General features: G+C 60.3%; 3 protein-coding genes across 3 annotated transcripts; 2 read left to right on the top strand and 1 right to left on the bottom strand.

Annotated features, from left to right (window-relative positions):
- Positions 1 to 5251: 5251 nt before the first annotated feature.
- Positions 5252 to 6984, top strand: PHYSODRAFT_457786 (hypothetical protein; the record flags this gene model as incomplete). Its single annotated transcript, XM_009528468.1, has 5 exons — positions 5252 to 6089; positions 6163 to 6255; positions 6329 to 6460; positions 6527 to 6622; positions 6701 to 6984. Coding segments are annotated over 5 exons (1443 nt in total), but the record flags the coding sequence as incomplete, so codon positions are not given.
- A 6342-nt stretch (positions 6985 to 13326) lies between these two features.
- Positions 13327 to 14451, top strand: PHYSODRAFT_504502 (hypothetical protein; the record flags this gene model as incomplete). The annotated part of the gene is made up of 1 exon (XM_009528467.1): positions 13327 to 14451. One exon carries the CDS (start codon positions 13327 to 13329, stop codon positions 14449 to 14451), a length of 1125 nt encoding a protein of 374 aa, XP_009526762.1.
- Positions 14452 to 14557: 106 nt separating this feature from the next.
- On the bottom strand, positions 14558 to 16816 carry PHYSODRAFT_503975 (hypothetical protein; the record flags this gene model as incomplete). Its single annotated transcript, XM_009528466.1, has 3 exons — positions 14558 to 14714; positions 14769 to 14934; positions 14980 to 16816. The coding sequence occupies 3 exons, from the start codon at positions 16814 to 16816 to the stop codon at positions 14558 to 14560; spliced, it is 2160 nt and encodes a 719-aa protein (XP_009526761.1).
- Positions 16817 to 17072: the final 256 nt, after the last annotated feature.

The raw sequence follows: 17072 nt of genomic DNA, 5'->3' as shown, positions 1-17072 counted from the left end.
GCGCAATGGGGCATTACTTGGGATCTATGCTGCCTTACGTGGACCGCGCAACGGGTGAGAGGACGGAACCAAAGTTCGCTCAGATCTACATCGTGGATCCCGTGATGCAAGAGCGCGCCAAGCGACGCAAAAGCATTTACGCCGATCTGGACAACGTCGCCTTGAAGGACATCGAGGATATGATGGAGCGGTGCAATCCGTTCGCGCAGCAATTCCTAAAGTTTGGAGAGAAGTTGCGGGAGGATTTGGCCAAAGGTATCCCCATCATGGACATTAAGTACAAGCTGCAGGCCAAGCCTTCCCATCCAGGGACGCACAACTTGCCAACGGTTTCGGAAGTCGGCGCCGTTGTCGTTACGGATGGTAACATTCCCAAGTCTCGCGACCTGGTTCACTACGCTAAAGACCAGCAACTGTTGCGCCTATTCGAGACCGACGAGAAGTATGATCCACTTCAATATCCCCTGCTGTTTCCATACGGCGACCTCGGATGGACGTACACAAACACGTACGCGGACGGAGCAAAGAACAGGAAGAAAACGAAGATGGCGCTGCGCGAGCATACCGCTTATCGACTGTTCCAGAAGGATTGCGATCAATCGGCTCTATTCCAAGGAGGTCGGCTCTTCCAGCAGTGGGTGGTCGACCAGCGAGCTAAGTGTGAACAAGAGCAGTTGCGATGGGTGGCTATGCATCAGAAGGAGATCCGTGCGGACCAGTATCACGGCGTTCAAGACGCGTTGCTCAATGAGACGGCTGTGACGCTAGGTGAAGGAGAAGCTATTGTGTCTGAATTCAATCGGGATACCGGCGAGTTGGTACACCCAGACCGGAGACGCAGCGACCAAGATGAACACTTTCTGGGCCAAATCGGTAAACGGGTTATCCTCCCAGACTCGCATGTCGGTGGCCCGCGCTACATGTACAAGGCGTACCAAGACTCAATGGCTATAGTTCGCGAGTACGGGAAATCTGACGTGTTCCTTACCAAGACGTGCAATACCAAGTGGGAAGAGATCCTGGAAAAACTCCCTGAGGGTCAAACTGCTCAAGACCGCCCGGATATTGTTGCCCGGGTCTGGCAACAAAAGCTCAAAACCCTTTTAGCGGATTTGGACGAAGGTATAATCGGCCGCCTACAGGCACGAATGTACGTAGTGGAGTTCCAGAAGCGCGGCCTTCCACACGCCCACATTCTCACGATTCTGGAGGATGGAGACAAGCCTCGGACTCGCGAGATTATTGACAAGTTGGTGTCTGCGGAGGTGCCCGACAAGGACGTTAATCCTGCTCTGTACGAAACGATCATGAGTTGCATGATGCATGGTCCGTGCGGAGCTGCGAACCCTACGAGCCCAAGCATGACGGACGGGAAGTGCAGTAAGGGGTATCCGAAGCCGTTGGTAGAAGTGACTCGAGCAAACCAAGACGGGTACCCTGTCTACAGGCGGCGCCGGCGTGAAACGGGGGCTCTAACGTACAAAGGCAAGACGTACGACAACGAGACAGTGAACCAGTGGGTGGTTCCGTACAACCCGTACCTTTCGCAAAAGTACAATTGCCACATCAACGTGGAGGTGTGTACGGCAATTACGGCTGTGAAGTATCTGTACAAGTACGTATACAAAGGGTCCGACAGAGCTGTGATTACTATTGAAGCCGTGCGAGACCCCAACAGCCCCCGTGTGAAGCCGAACGAGATCCTACGGTTTTTGAACGCCAGATACATATCACCGGTAGAGGCATGTATGCGGCTTTTGGCGTACGATATCCAAGGCAAGACACACTCCGTTACGAAGCTTACCGTTCACTTAGAAGATGGTCAGGCGGTGATTTTCCAACCCACCGAGGACCCAGCAGCGGTCGCAGATCGGCGGAAACGTACAATGTGGACGAGCTTTTTCGAGCTATGTGCGAGCGAAGACCCAAGCAACCAGATTGCCAAGACCATGTTGTACCAAGATATCCCGAAGCAATTTTCCTGGGATGACAAGGCGAAAAAGTGGGTTCGTAGAACTAACTACCAGGCGGTGATTGGACGCTTGATCCACGTTTCACCCAGAGATATGGAGCGCTTCTATCTGCGCGTGTTACTATGTCACCACAGGGGACCGACTTCCTTCGAGGATGCCCGCACTGTGAATGGAGTCCTTTACAGCACGTATCATTTGGCGGCGAAGCACGCCGGCTTTCTGGACGGCGATCAAGAGTGGGTCGCATGCATGTCGGAGGCCGCAACGTTTAAGATGCCGAAGCAACTGCGCCAGCTGTTCGCAACGTTGCTGGTGTATTCCCATGTTACAGACGTTCGGGCGTTGTGGGATCAGTTCTACGAAGAACTTTCCAGTGATATCGAGAAGAAGTACAAGAATCTTGAAGGTCAGACCAAGGCGGATACTGTCCAATTCCACACGCTCAAGAGACTTAACGACCACTTGCAAATAAGCGGGTATGCCGTGCATGACTTTGACCTCCCGCAGTTGAGCGAGCACCGGGTTTTGGTTCTGGAATCTCTGCTGGAAAACAACCTTATCCGCCGGGAACGGACAGGCTACGAGCCGGATGTGTTACTCCGAATTCACGAGCGTAGCGGTGACCTGAACGAAGGTCAACGCGCCATCTACGAAAAGGTTATGGATGCAGTGGAATATCCTCAAGTTGGCAAAAAGCTGTTCTTCATCGACTGACCAGGTGGTACGGGAAAATCAACACTACTCAAGCATATCCTCGCAAGTGTCCGCCTTTCGGGAAAGGTCGCACTTGCGGTGGCGTCTAGCGGGATTGCGGCTTTACTGCTGGTGGGTGGGCGCACCGCGCACTCTACGTTCAAGATTCCTCTCAAGCTGAATGAATACTCGCCTTGCTCGCTTTACAAGCAGTCCAAACTCCGGAAGTTAATTCAAGAGGCCAGTCTGATCATCTGGGACGAGGCGCCAATGACCCACCGCCATGCCTTTGAAGCTGTCGACCGTAGTCTACGAGATATCATGGACAACGATCAAGAACCGTTTGGCGGGAAAACGTTCGTACTGTCAGGTGATTTTCGGCAAATTCTGCCCGTGGTAGTGAGAGGCACGCCTGCCAAAACGATCGGCGCCTGTCTGAAGTCGTCCAGCCTATGGCAGCACTTCGAACAAGCCCACCTCACCGAGAACATGCGAGTGCGGTCGGCCCACAGCGCAAGCACAGCGACTGAGCTGGCAGCCTTTTCCGAGTTCCTTCTACAAGTTGGTGAAGGCAGACACGAGGTGAACCCTGCCCTTGGAGGCGACTATATGAAGATCCCGCGGGACATGTTGGTTGAGAACCCGCCTGAAGAACCAGACGAGGACGCTGAGATCATGCCAGGGGCTATCCCAATTGGCCTAACTCGGATGGTTGATGCCATGTATGCGGATATCAACAACCCGGCGATTACTACTTCGCAAGCCGTACTATCTTGACGACGACTAATGCTATGGTTCAACGTATTAACGATGCGGTGTCTGCGCGCCTGGAGGGTGACGCCCAAGATTATCTCTCTATTGACTCAGTACAAGACGACCAAGACAGCAACTTCTTCGACCAAGAAGTCCTGAATTCTGTGAACATTAACGGTATCCCACCCCACCGACTGACGCTTAAGGTGGGAGCACCAATCATGCTCATGCGAAATCTGAACCCGGACTTAGGCCTATGCAACGGCACGCGACTGCGGGTGGTGAAGCTAAAACCTCATGTCATCCACGCGAAGATCATGACGGGGGAGCGCCGCGGAAAAAACGTGTTGATTCCCAGGATTGTATTCATCAGTGACGACAACGCTCGAGACTTCCCGTTTCGCTTGAGGCGTAAGCAGTTCCCGGTACAGCCCGCGTTCGCGATGACCATCAACAAGGCCCAAGGACAAACGGTGTTTAACCTCGGATTGTACCTCGCGTCTCCCTGCTTCTCACACGGCCAGCTGTACGTCGCGCTCTCCCGGGTTACCGCCCGATCCAAGGTCAAGGCGTTGATTGAATATCCCGAGTTAGAAGAAGATGATGGAGCGTACACAGCGAACATCGTGTACAGACAAATTTTCGAGACGGTGTAGTCACGGCGAGGTGGGCGTCCTGCACATAACTTTGAATAATACGTGTTCTTTTGCATTTGAATTTGTATTTTTGACAAGTTTTACACAAACACGCCGAACTAATTAGCCCACCGGAGCGAAGCGGAGGTGGGCGGCCCACTCTACTGCAACTAACCTCATAACTACCGCCGCGTAGCGGCGGCGCTCGGCTAGTCTAAAGAATCAATCAGAAAGACGCGCTGTCCGTCCGTCACAAAATCGTCACGCTTATTCACTAAGTACGGATCCTACTAAGTACGAGTAGCCGCCGAGCGCAGCGAAGGCGGCTCCGTCGCCGAAGGCGACCCCACCATACGGGGCCGCAGGACCCGCCCCGGCCTCTGTAGTACTAACCTAACATTGAGAGTAGTGCAGCGAGCCGACGAGGCGAGCGGAACGGGTCCGCCACTGCCGTAGCGAAGCGTAGGCAGTCTGCTCCAATAGCGGAGCGAGCATAGCGAGCGAAGCGCCAACAAACTAAAAAATCACCGCCGCGGGTCGATGCGTCACCGGTCGGTAGCACTTGCTTATCGCTAGCACGACCGACTACGCAGGTCACACTGCACTTTCTTTTTCGAGTATTAACTATAGCAGGTCTGTTCATACCCGGCTTGGCTCAACATCTCGTATGGGTACAGATATAATCGCATGCAGGTCTAGGACGAGGACGGTGGCAAGGGAGAGATGACCGTGGGACGCGTGAAAGCCGGCGCGCTCCGTTGCCGCATTGTGGCGAGCATTGTCGAGATTGTTTCTGAACGCCACGTACAAGGCGAGGCATTCGTGGACCTACGCGCCCAAGCCGAGTCGAGTCCAAGCCGACACCAAGGAGCCATCAGGTGCGCCACTGCGTCACGCGCCGGCAAGATTCTGAAACCAGCCGCGACCCGCGTCAGCTGGACCCTCCTGCTCCTCCTCCCCTCCGACCGCGGCCTCACTCCTCGATTGCCTCTCCAGCAGGACCCCAATCGCGTAGTGAGCGGCCCTCACACTCACCCGCTACTAAGAGTACAATTATGAACGAAGGTGCGTGCCCCGTCCGTCCCGCAGCTGCTGCTAGTGATCAACCTTGCCTTAAGCTAATGTGTATCTTGTTCGCCCACAGAGGAGCGGAAGGCGCTGGCCGAGGCGCGCGGCCGCGTGGCCAACCTGCGCGCCATGTTCAACAAGGGCGCGGTGCAGAACTCGGAGCCGCCGGCCTGGAAGCGCCGCACGGCGGCGCCCCCGCCCATCAAGCTGCCGGGCGCCGACAAGCCCGCGGACAAGCCTTCGTACGCCGCGGCCCCAAAGAGCTCCGAGTCCCTCGTGGACGCCGCCGTGCAGGAGCGCAAGCTGCGCGAGGAGCAGGAGCGCCGCGCGGCGCAGGAGTCGCGTGACGCCATGGCCAAGCAGTCTTCGTACGACTTGGAGCACGACCGCGCGTACAACCACGCGGTGAAGCAGATGGAGTACGTCCGCACGGCGGAGCAGAAGGCCAAGGAGTCGCTCGCGCAGTTCACGAGTGACGGTAAGACGTTTGAGGCCGAGAAGCGCGAGGAGCAGCGGCGCCTCGAGGAGCTCGAGCGCAAGAAGGAGCAGGACGCCAAGACCCTCAACGCCTCGACGTCCTACTCCACGGAGTACGACCACTCGTACAACCACTTCCACAAGCAGCGCGAGAACGTCACGAAGTCGGAGCAGGACGCGCAGAAGGCGCTGCGGAACTTTGCGGGCGGGAAGACCTACTTCGAGGAGCAGCTTGAGGAGAAGAAGCGTCTGCAGGAGCTGGAGCGACAGAAAGAGCAGAGCGCTAAGGAGGCGTCCGCCAAGAACAACTTCTCCTCGCCCGACTTCGACCACGCGTACGTGCACGCGAAGGAGATCGCGCAGGTGGAGAAAGAGGCCGAGGAAAAGGCCAAGGCGGCGCTGTTGAAGTACGACCAGCACGACGTCTCGCATGAATATGTCATGAAGAACGGCTTCATGGTGCCTAAGAGCGGCACCGGGACCCCGAATGGTTCGTCTTGTGCGCTTGGAGTGCTATGATGATTCTGTCGCTTACCTTACTGTTCGTGCGTTGTGCCATTTAGCCAAGCGCTACCCGTTCACAGACCCAGCCTCACGCATCAAGAAGCCTAGCCCTCAGGCCTTGAAGGCACTCGCAAGGTTCCAAGAGCAGCTCGGTGAGTATCTTGTCATGGACTATTCTGGTTTGTGAGGCCCTAATGTGCTGATGGTTACTGCTTGCTATCTCAGCCGAAAGCCGAGCGCGCGACGAGCGGAAGGCGTTGGATGATGCCGCACGCAAGGCGTCGTGGGAGTCTAACCGTAAGATGTCGATTGAGTCGGTCGAGTCTATGGAGTCGACCCGGAAGCAATCCATTGACGGTACGTTTACTTTGTTGACAGGCGTTCGAGGTCATAAGCTCACATTGAATTCTTGTCCACCGATAGAAGTAGACATTGAGCAGATCAAGGCCTCTGTCGACGAAGCCAAGATCGACGTCAGATCTGCAGCTCAGAAGTTCGCCGAGATGGATCGTAAAGCTGGTGCGAACCGTTGTATTCCCTTCACCTGTACATGTTTGTAAAGCACCCCAACTGACGCCGCATTGGTGCTTCTCACAGCTGAACTGGCCAAGCAGAACAAGAAACCTCTAACGTTCAATGGTATGGCTTATGCTCAAGGCGCGCGAGCTTTCCGCAGTAAGGATCAGGATCGTAAGGAAACCCAGCGGAAAAATGACATGGCGACGCAAATCCAGTCAGGAGTGCGCGGCGTGATTGCGCGCGAGGCTTACAGCGAGAAGCTTGCAGCATCGGAGAGAATTGCCATCCGAATTCAGACTGAATTCCGGCGACGGCAGGCACAGAAGCAATTAGAGGCTCTCCGTCAGCAGCTACAAAGAGAGCAGACGTGCGCGGTGGTTATCCAAAAGATTGTGCGAGGCCGTTCCCAACGGAATCGCTATCAGTCTGATATCGCAGTCCGGAAGGCAGCAGCGATATTACTTCAGGCTGTGGTTCGTCGGCGCCAAGCTCAGGCCGAATACACGAAGCAGATTGACGCAGCCCATGAGATCCAAGATTTCGCGGCACGAATATTGGCAGGCCGACAGGCACGCAACGAGTTAGCTCAGCTCCGACAGCAACGAGACGCAGCCACCAAGATCCAGAGCCACTGGCGGGGTTCTGTAGCCCGGTCCGAGGTGGCTGTGCTGCGTACCGAGGTGGCCGAGGCCGAGGCTGCTAAGGCCGTTGCGGAGGCGGAGGCTGCTGCCCAGGCCGAGGCGGAGGCCGAAGCTGCTCGCGTTGCTGCTGAGGCTGAAGCTGCTCGTGCTGCCGCGGAGGCTGCTGCTCAGGCCGAGGCGGAGGCCGAAGCTGCTCGCGTTGCTGCTGAGGCTGAAGCTGCTAGGGCTGCTGCGGAGGCAGAGGCTGCTGCTGCCGCTGCGGAGGAAGCTGCTCGCCAGGAAGAGCTCGCTCGCGAACAAGAGGAGCTTGCTCGTCAGGAGGAGCTGGCCCGTCAGGCGGAGGCCGAGAGCGCCATGGCGACGAAGATCCAGAGCCACTGGCGGGGTTCTGTAGCCCGGTCCGAGGTGGCTGTGCTGCGTACCGAGGTGGCCGAGGCCGAGGCTGCTAAGGCCGTTGCGGAGGCGGAGGCTGCTGCCCAGGCCGAGGCTGAGGCTGAAGCTGAAGCTGCTCGTGCTGCCGCGGAGGCTGCTGCTCAGGCCGAGGCGGAGGCCGAAGCTGCTCGCGTTGCTGCTGAGGCTGAAGCTGCTAGGGCTGCTGCGGAGGCAGAGGCTGCTGCTGCCGCTGCGGAGGAAGCTGCTCGCCAGGAAGAGCTCGCTCGCGAACAAGAGGAGCTTGCTCGTCAGGAGGAGCTGGCCCGTCAGGCGGAGGCCGAGAGCGCCATGGCGACGAAGATCCAGAGCCACTGGCGGGGTTCTGTAGCCCGGTCCGAGGTGGCTGTGCTGCGTACCGAGGTGGCCGAGGCCGAGGCTGCTAAGGCCGTTGCGGAGGCGGAGGCTGCTGCCCAGGCCGAGGCTGAGGCTGAAGCTGAAGCTGCTCGTGCTGCCGCGGAGGCTGCTGCTCAGGCCGAGGCGGAGGCCGAAGCTGCTCGCGTTGCTGCTGAGGCTGAAGCTGCTAGGGCTGCTGTGGAGGCAGAGGCTGCTGCTGCCGCTGCGGAGGAAGCTGCTCGCCAGGAAGAGCTCGCTCGCGAACAAGAGGAGCTTGCTCGTCAGGAGGAGCTGGCCCGTCAGGCGGAGGCCGAGAGCGCCATGGCGACGAAGATCCAGAGCCACTGGCGGGGTTCTGTAGCCCGGTCCGAGGTGGCTGTGCTGCGTACCGAGGTGGCCGAGGCCGAGGCTGCTAAGGCCGTTGCGGAGGCGGAGGCTGCTGCCCAGGCCGAGGCGGAGGCCGAAGCTGCTCGCGTTGCTGCTGAGGCTGAAGCTGCTAGGGCTGCTGTGGAGGCAGAGGCTGCTGCTGCCGCTGCGGAGGAAGCTGCTCGCCAGGAAGAGCTCGCTCGCGAACAAGAGGAGCTTGCTCGTCAGGAGGAGCTGGCCCGTCAGGCGGAGGCCGAGAGCGCCATGGCGACGAAGATCCAGAGCCACTGGCGGGGTTCTGTAGCCCGGTCCGAGGTGGCTGTGCTGCGTACCGAGGTGGCCGAGGCCGAGGCTGCTAAGGCCGTTGCGGAGGCGGAGGCTGCTGCCCAGGCCGAGGCTGAGGCTGAAGCTGAAGCTGCTCGTGCTGCCGCGGAGGCTGCTGCTCAGGCCGAGGCGGAGGCCGAAGCTGCTCGCGTTGCTGCTGAGGCTGAAGCTGCTAGGGCTGCTGCGGAGGCAGAGGCTGCTGCTGCCGCTGCGGAGGAAGCTGCTCGCCAGGAAGAGCTCGCTCGCGAACAAGAGGAGCTTGCTCGTCAGGAGGAGCTGGCCCGTCAGGCGGAGGCCGAGAGCGCCATGGCGACGAAGATCCAGAGCCACTGGCGGGGTTCTGTAGCCCGGTCCGAGGTGGCTGTGCTGCGTACCGAGGTGGCCGAGGCCGAGGCTGCTAAGGCCGTTGCGGAGGCGGAGGCTGCTGCCCAGGCCGAGGCTGAGGCTGAAGCTGAAGCTGCTCGTGCTGCCGCGGAGGCTGCTGCTCAGGCCGAGGCGGAGGCCGAAGCTGCTCGCGTTGCTGCTGAGGCTGAAGCTGCTAGGGCTGCTGCGGAGGCAGAGGCTGCTGCTGCCGCTGCGGAGGAAGCTGCTCGCCAGGAAGAGCTCGCTCGCGAACAAGAGGAGCTTGCTCGTCAGGAGGAGCTGGCCCGTCAGGCGGAGGCCAAGAGCGCCATGGCGACGAAGATCCAGAGCCACTGGCGGGGTTCTGTAGCCCGGTCCGAGGTGGCTGTGCTGCGTACCGAGGTGGCCGAGGCCGAGGCTGCTAAGGCCGTTGCGGAGGCGGAGGCTGCTGCCCAGGCCGAGGCTGAGGCTGAAGCTGAAGCTGCTCGTGCTGCCGCGGAGGCTGCTGCTCAGGCCGAGGCGGAGGCCGAAGCTGCTCGCGTTGCTGCTGAGGCTGAAGCTGCTAGGGCTGCTGCGGAGGCAGAGGCTGCTGCTGCCGCTGCGGAGGAAGCTGCTCGCCAGGAAGAGCTCGCTCGCGAACAAGAGGAGCTTGCTCGTCAGGAGGAGCTGGCCCGTCAGGCGGAGGCCGAGAGCGCCATGGCGACGAAGATCCAGAGCCACTGGCGGGGTTCTGTAGCCCGGTCCGAGGTGGCTGTGCTGCGTACCGAGGTGGCCGAGGCCGAGGCTGCTAAGGCCGTTGCGGAGGCGGAGGCTGCTGCCCAGGCCGAGGCTGAGGCTGAAGCTGAAGCTGCTCGTGCTGCCGCGGAGGCTGCTGCTCAGGCCGAGGCGGAGGCCGAAGCTGCTCGCGTTGCTGCTGAGGCTGAAGCTGCTAGGGCTGCTGCGGAGGCAGAGGCTGCTGCTGCCGCTGCGGAGGAAGCTGCTCGCCAGGAAGAGCTCGCTCGCGAACAAGAGGAGCTTGCTCGTCAGGAGGAGCTGGCCCGTCAGGCGGAGGCCGAGAGCGCCATGGCGACGAAGATCCAGAGCCACTGGCGGGGTTCTGTAGCCCGGTCCGAGGTGGCTGTGCTGCGTACCGAGGTGGCCGAGGCCGAGGCTGCTAAGGCCGTTGCGGAGGCGGAGGCTGCTGCCCAGGCCGAGGCTGAGGCTGAAGCTGAAGCTGCTCGTGCTGCCGCGGAGGCTGCTGCTCAGGCCGAGGCGGAGGCCGAAGCTGCTCGCGTTGCTGCTGAGGCTGAAGCTGCTAGGGCTGCTGTGGAGGCAGAGGCTGCTGCTGCCGCTGCGGAGGAAGCTGCTCGCCAGGAAGAGCTCGCTCGCGAACAAGAGGAGCTTGCTCGTCAGGAGGAGCTGGCCCGTCAGGCGGAGGCCGAGAGCGCCATGGCGACGAAGATCCAGAGCCACTGGCGGGGTTCTGTAGCCCGGTCCGAGGTGGCTGTGCTGCGTACCGAGGTGGCCGAGGCCGAGGCTGCTAAGGCCGTTGCGGAGGCGGAGGCTGCTGCCCAGGCCGAGGCGGAGGCCGAAGCTGCTCGCGTTGCTGCTGAGGCTGAAGCTGCTAGGGCTGCTGTGGAGGCAGAGGCTGCTGCTGCCGCTGCGGAGGAAGCTGCTCGCCAGGAAGAGCTCGCTCGCGAACAAGAGGAGCTTGCTCGTCAGGAGGAGCTGGCCCGTCAGGCGGAGGCCGAGAGCGCCATGGCGACGAAGATCCAGAGCCACTGGCGGGGTTCTGTAGCCCGGTCCGAGGTGGCTGTGCTGCGTACCGAGGTGGCCGAGGCCGAGGCTGCTAAGGCCGTTGCGGAGGCGGAGGCTGCTGCCCAGGCCGAGGCTGAGGCTGAAGCTGAAGCTGCTCGTGCTGCCGCGGAGGCTGCTGCTCAGGCCGAGGCGGAGGCCGAAGCTGCTCGCGTTGCTGCTGAGGCTGAAGCTGCTAGGGCTGCTGCGGAGGCAGAGGCTGCTGCTGCCGCTGCGGAGGAAGCTGCTCGCCAGGAAGAGCTCGCTCGCGAACAAGAGGAGCTTGCTCGTCAGGAGGAGCTGGCCCGTCAGGCGGAGGCCGAGAGCGCCATGGCGACGAAGATCCAGAGCCACTGGCGGGGTTCTGTAGCCCGGTCCGAGGTGGCTGTGCTGCGTACCGAGGTGGCCGAGGCCGAGGCTGCTAAGGCCGTTGCGGAGGCGGAGGCTGCTGCCCAGGCCGAGGCTGAGGCTGAAGCTGAAGCTGCTCGTGCTGCCGCGGAGGCTGCTGCTCAGGCCGAGGCGGAGGCCGAAGCTGCTCGCGTTGCTGCTGAGGCTGAAGCTGCTAGGGCTGCTGCGGAGGCAGAGGCTGCTGCTGCCGCTGCGGAGGAAGCTGCTCGCCAGGAAGAGCTCGCTCGCGAACAAGAGGAGCTTGCTCGCCAGGAAGAGCTGGCCCGTCAGGCGGAGGCCGAGAGCGCCATGGCGACGAAGATCCAGAGCCACTGGCGGGGTTCTGTAGCCCGGTCCGAGGTGGCTGTGCTGCGTACCGAGGTGGCCGAGGCCGAGGCTGCTAAGGCCGTTGCGGAGGCGGAGGCTGCTGCCCAGGCCGAGGCTGAGGCTGAAGCTGAAGCTGCTCGTGCTGCCGCGGAGGCTGCTGCTCAGGCCGAGGCGGAGGCCGAAGCTGCTCGCGTTGCTGCTGAGGCTGAAGCTGCTAGGGCTGCTGCGGAGGCAGAGGCTGCTGCTGCCGCTGCGGAGGAAGCTGCTCGCCAGGAAGAGCTCGCTCGCGAACAAGAGGAGCTTGCTCGCCAGGAAGAGCTGGCCCGTCAGGCGGAGGCCGAGAGCGCCATGGCGACGAAGATCCAGAGCCACTGGCGGGGTTCTGTAGCCCGGTCCGAGGTGGCTGTGCTGCGTACCGAGGTGGCCGAGGCCGAGGCTGCTAAGGCCGTTGCGGAGGCGGAGGCTGCTGCCCAGGCCGAGGCTGAGGCTGAAGCTGAAGCTGCTCGTGCTGCCGCGGAGGCTGCTGCTCAGGCCGAGGCGGAGGCCGAAGCTGCTCGCGTTGCTGCCGAGGCTGAAGCTGCTAGGGCTGCTGCGGAGGCAGAGGCTGCTGCTGCCGCTGCGGAGGAAGCTGCTCGCCAGGAAGAGCTCGCTCGCGAACAAGAGGAGCTTGCTCGTCAGGAGGAGCTGGCCCGTCAGGCGGAGGCCGAGAGCGCCATGGCGACGAAGATCCAGAGCCACTGGCGGGGTTCTGTAGCCCGGTCCGAGGTGGCTGTGCTGCGTACCGAGGTGGCCGAGGCCGAGGCTGCTAAGGCCGTTGCGGAGGCGGAGGCTGCTGCCCAGGCCGAGGCTGAGGCTGAAGCTGAAGCTTCTCGTGCTGCCGCGGAGGCTGCTGCTCAGGCCGAGGCGGAGGCCGAAGCTGCTCGCGTTGCTGCCGAGGCTGAAGCTGCTAGGGCTGCTGCGGAGGCAGAGGCTGCTGCTGCCGCTGCGGAGGAAGCTGCTCGCCAGGAAGAGCTCGCTCGCGAACAAGAGGAGCTTGCTCGTCAGGAGGAGCTGGCCCGTCAGGCGGAGGCCGAGAGCGCCATGGCGACGAAGATCCAGAGCCACTGGCGGGGTTCTGTAGCCCGGTCTGAGGTGGCTTCAATGCGGTCTGCCGCTATTGCTGATGTCCAGACCCAGCTTTCTCGCATCGAGAATTTGACTGCGGTGAGAATTCAAAGCAGGTGGCGTGGTGTACTAGCCCGCGTCAAGGTTGCATCGTTACGAGCTGAAGCTTTGCATGAGAAGGAGAATGTTATGGCTGTGCGCCTTCAGTGCCAATGGCGATCCTTTGCCGCTGCTCGAAAGGTGGAGGCGCTGCGCGAGCAGCGACAGTCAGCGGAAGCAGACACATCTCGTCAAGATGACGGCCTAGAGAAGCCACAGATCCGACGTCAACCTACTATCGCTGAGCTTCAGATGTTGAGCCAGACTGGGCGCTTCTCGAACCTTTCCAGCGACGACGACAGCGACGATGACTCCGAGTTTGAAGACGCGCCGAGTTTTGTTGGCGCCCCACCTGCTTATGGAGAGACAGTCTCCACTCAAGCGGTGGTTTTGGAATCGGAGCATGCCGATGTGGTTCCTGACACCGATAGTGACCAAGGCCCTTCACCCCTTGATTCCACCCCTCGGGTGTCGACCAACAGCGTGAACATGGCGCCGGAGTTTTCGATGCCTGAAGAGCACTCGGCATTCGATGACGATAAGAGCGATGCGAGCAGCGACAGTTTTGTCGATGCGATGGAAGAGCACAAGCCGATTGAACACTCAGCGGAAAGCTCGGGTGTTGAGGAGAACCGCCACTGGTCAAGCGAGAACAACAACTCGTCTTTCGAGTCTACGCTTTCTTCTGATGCAGCTGCCCCCGTTGCTTCGCCGTCGCCTGTAAAGGAAGCTGCTGCTGAGGACATCGATAGCGAGCGTCCTAGTAGCATTTCCGATTTCGACAGACCCTCATCGGTTCGCTCTGGGTCATTCTTCCAGGAGCCGTCCTTCAACTCGGACACGCCTCGAGGCAGTCTGGCATCGAGTTCGCTCAGCGGTGTGTCCCGCCCTCGTGACGAATCGTTTGTCGATCCGTTCCGGTCGCGCGAGGACTCGTACGCCGATGAAACTCGCTCTCGTGGTGACTCGTACGCTGACGACACGCGCTCTCGCAACGATTCCTACGCCGACGTGTTCCGGGCGCGCGACGACTCGTACGACGATGCATTCCGATCGCGTGGAGACTCGTACGCTGACGTGCCGTCCAAGTCTGACTTCGACGAGCGCAGTCTCAGTGACATCGAAACCCGTGACGGCCCGAAGTACTTTGACACGGACAGTGATCGCGCTAGCTCGTTCAGCAGCGACTCGCCCGTGTCTGGCCAGCGTACCAGCGACGTTGAGAAGGACCAAGCGAAGGACGAAGAAGAGCCAGCTACCCGCAAGAAGAGCGGTAGCCGCTGGCGCGCCGCTAGTGTCCTTAGTGCGCTTTCAAGCCGTCGTTCGAGCAAGCCTTCAAGCTCTCCTACGTCGTCTCTGGAGGACGAGGACAAGAACGCGGACTCAAGCAAGGCTCGCTCCAGCACTCTGCCGTCTGTTGTCGGCTTGAGCTCGGTTGCTGGTATGCTCACGCGGAAGATCTCGCTCCCTGCCAGCAACACAAGCAGCACGAAGTCGTTCGAGGAAGAAATTGAGGACACGTTCCTGTATTCGCCGCCAGCCCAGCAAGCGCCCAAGAGCAAGTCTCGGTTCGGTCGCTTCACCGCCCCGACCGTGTCCAAGCCGGCCTTCCCGACGCGTTTCGCGTGGAAGAAGACCAAATCTCGCCGCGGCACGAATGCTGACGAGGACGACGAGGTCGCGGACACACACGCCGCCTAATCTATCTGACCAAGGTCTACTTGCTGTAAGCATTTATGTATCCACAAGTTGTATGCGTGGATCGATCAGTGCATGTATTGAAGCAATAAATAATGATGTTTGCTTGTCAGTGCTGTGTGTTGCATGTGGTTGGGCTACTGCAGCTCGAGTTGTTGTCGATCTTTTCAGTTGCCAGACGCGTGACCAGTTTGTTAAGCGCCTGCAGCTTGCCGCTGTAGATGTGGTGATATGGATACGGGGATTGTTGGACAGCGCCTGCAAAGCTAGGAGCAGTCTCTTGTGTCGCGGTGTCCATCTTGCTGCACTTCGGTGATGACACCGAGTTTGGATCAATGGATGAAAGTGTCGATCTGGAACACCTGCGCTCGAGCAGCAGTCTGAGCTGGTAGAACCATGCAACCAGAGCGACAAACGCTGGAGGTGGGCATGGAGTCCGCTGGCTGAGGAGCCGACTGAGCGCGGAGTCTGTTCTAGGGCGACTGCCTTGCGGGAGGAGCTCACTCCATATCGTCTTGAGCTCTCTTTCACAGGCGTCAAATTCTCGTAGGTTGAAGCGTATGATGGCACGAAGGAGACACAGCTCTGCTTCGTGGTTGGATTGGTTTCCATCGGCTCTCGCAAGTTTCGACAACTGGGTTATCTTCTCAAGTGCTGCAAGATGGTGTTGGGGCTGGCACGTTTCCAGCGTAGATCCCACCATGATCGTCTTGGTGGACTGGCAGTAGACGTACAGGATTTCCGACGGTAGAAGCTGCAAATACTCGTCACCGCCATCCAAATATGCCCCAATTCGCTCGTACAACGATCCAGCTTCGAAGTCTTCCGGGTTGTCCTCCAACCGAAGTGTCAAGAATCTTCGGGCGGACCGCAACAACAGCCGCACCGAGCTCAATAGCTTGGCATCAACCTCGCTCGTCAGAAGGTAGCCTACCGCGACGAAGACACTGCTGAGTCCACGCAGTTTTGCCGGCGCGCTGGTGCACTTGCAGATAGGCATGAACTGTGCTGAAGAGCGACCAAACTCACGGGCTAGAAAGTGTCGATATCCAAGATCAAACCGCACAAGGTGAACTCTCTCCTCGAGTTCGGAGACCCGTGATAGTTCAACTTCGAGCTGCTTGAACCGGTGACCGACGAAGTTTGTGGCGTTTGCTTGGCTCCAGAGGAATACGAGCGCCTTCGGATGTCGCTGGAGTGTGGATTGCTGACAGGCACCAATCTCTTTAGTAAGGCAGTCACCAATCTCTTGCTCGCTTCGTTGTCGAACGAGCCGAAGCGCACCCGAGCTGTACATGAGAGCCAAGGCGGCCCAGTTGGCCTGGAGATGGCTCTCGCTGCCTTCATTAATCTTGCCGCAGTCCAGCAAATACTCGAGGCCGTTCTTGATATCGCACGCTCCTTTAACCAACGTGCCAATCCAGTCCAGCGCACTCTGCAGCGCCAGAGCTCCGCCGACATGAAGTATACCCATTCCAAAACGGACCCTCTTCTGAAACACTTGCAGTTCGCTCTCGGGCATCAACAACCGGTCTCTCTTCGTTGAATCGCGACTTGTGAAGAACTTCTCTTCCAGCTCCACGTATATAGCAGCGCAACGTCTTGCTGCGGCGATCGCAGCAAGCCGTTGATCGCCACCAAGACGCAGCAGAGCCGAGAGAAAGAGAGCTTCCGCCAGAGCGAGTTGCGTCTGCTTTCTGGTCGAGTACGAGAGCGACGACAACTCCGTCATGCTCTCAAGCCACGCGACAGCCTGGCTTGCTGCGCGCTGGGCCTGCTTGGCATACAACGCATCCTTCGACACCAGTACGCGCACTACCTCCAGCTCCACCGCCACCAAACACACCATCGGGTCACTACCAACCGGCAACGACCGAAGGACCGCATGAGCCCGGGAGAGCTCATGCTCCCAGATCAGCGTGTGCGCCTCACGCAGCTTGGTCTGCAGCTCTGCGTCATCTTGCAGCGGTGTGAAGCGCATGGGTCCCGCGCCCGCCCAGTCCTTCTGCATCTCCACCTCGAGCTCCGCGCGTTTGCGATCACGGAAACGAACGCGGCGGTACCGTCGATCCACCGCATCCGACGTCTCTGGAGTTACCGGCGGATACCAGAGCTCAGCGAATTGGCGTGACGGCAAGCCGCGCGCTGGCACGCCGTCAATGCTGACCACGGCGTGCCCCGAATTGATCCTCGACAGTCCGCGCCACCGTTTCTCGTCCGTTTCCAGTGCAACGGCCAACGCCTCTCTCGTCACACGTTGGACGACATACTCGCGACTGAAGAACTCGCGGCTAAACGTTAGCGCCGCGTTGACTCCGTCGCAGGGCAGCAATGCCTCGTATTCGCCGAAGCCAATGGCTGCGCTCATCGAACGCCGCGCAATCTGAATTGAACTGTGACTATGATACAGCTCGCTCGTCCGTGTGGATCCTGCCTGCAGCAGCTATATTGGGGGAAGCACCCTGGAAGGCGCGTCCTAGAGTCTGGTCTCTCCAGGCTGAAGAGAGGCTGAAAATGGAGCTGAGGGCGTCGACGCGAGGACGTCCAGCGACTGCAAGCTTGAGAACGCCGACTTGGTGAGTAATGTGGCTCGATGAGAAACTCGAGGGCGCGCAGGGCTATAG

This window comes from Phytophthora sojae (genome assembly GCF_000149755.1).
Source record: "Phytophthora sojae unplaced genomic scaffold PHYSOscaffold_4, whole genome shotgun sequence".
Lineage (NCBI taxonomy): Eukaryota > Oomycota > Peronosporomycetes > Peronosporales > Peronosporaceae > Phytophthora > Phytophthora sojae.
This window is presented reverse-complemented; position numbering and strand designations above follow the sequence as displayed.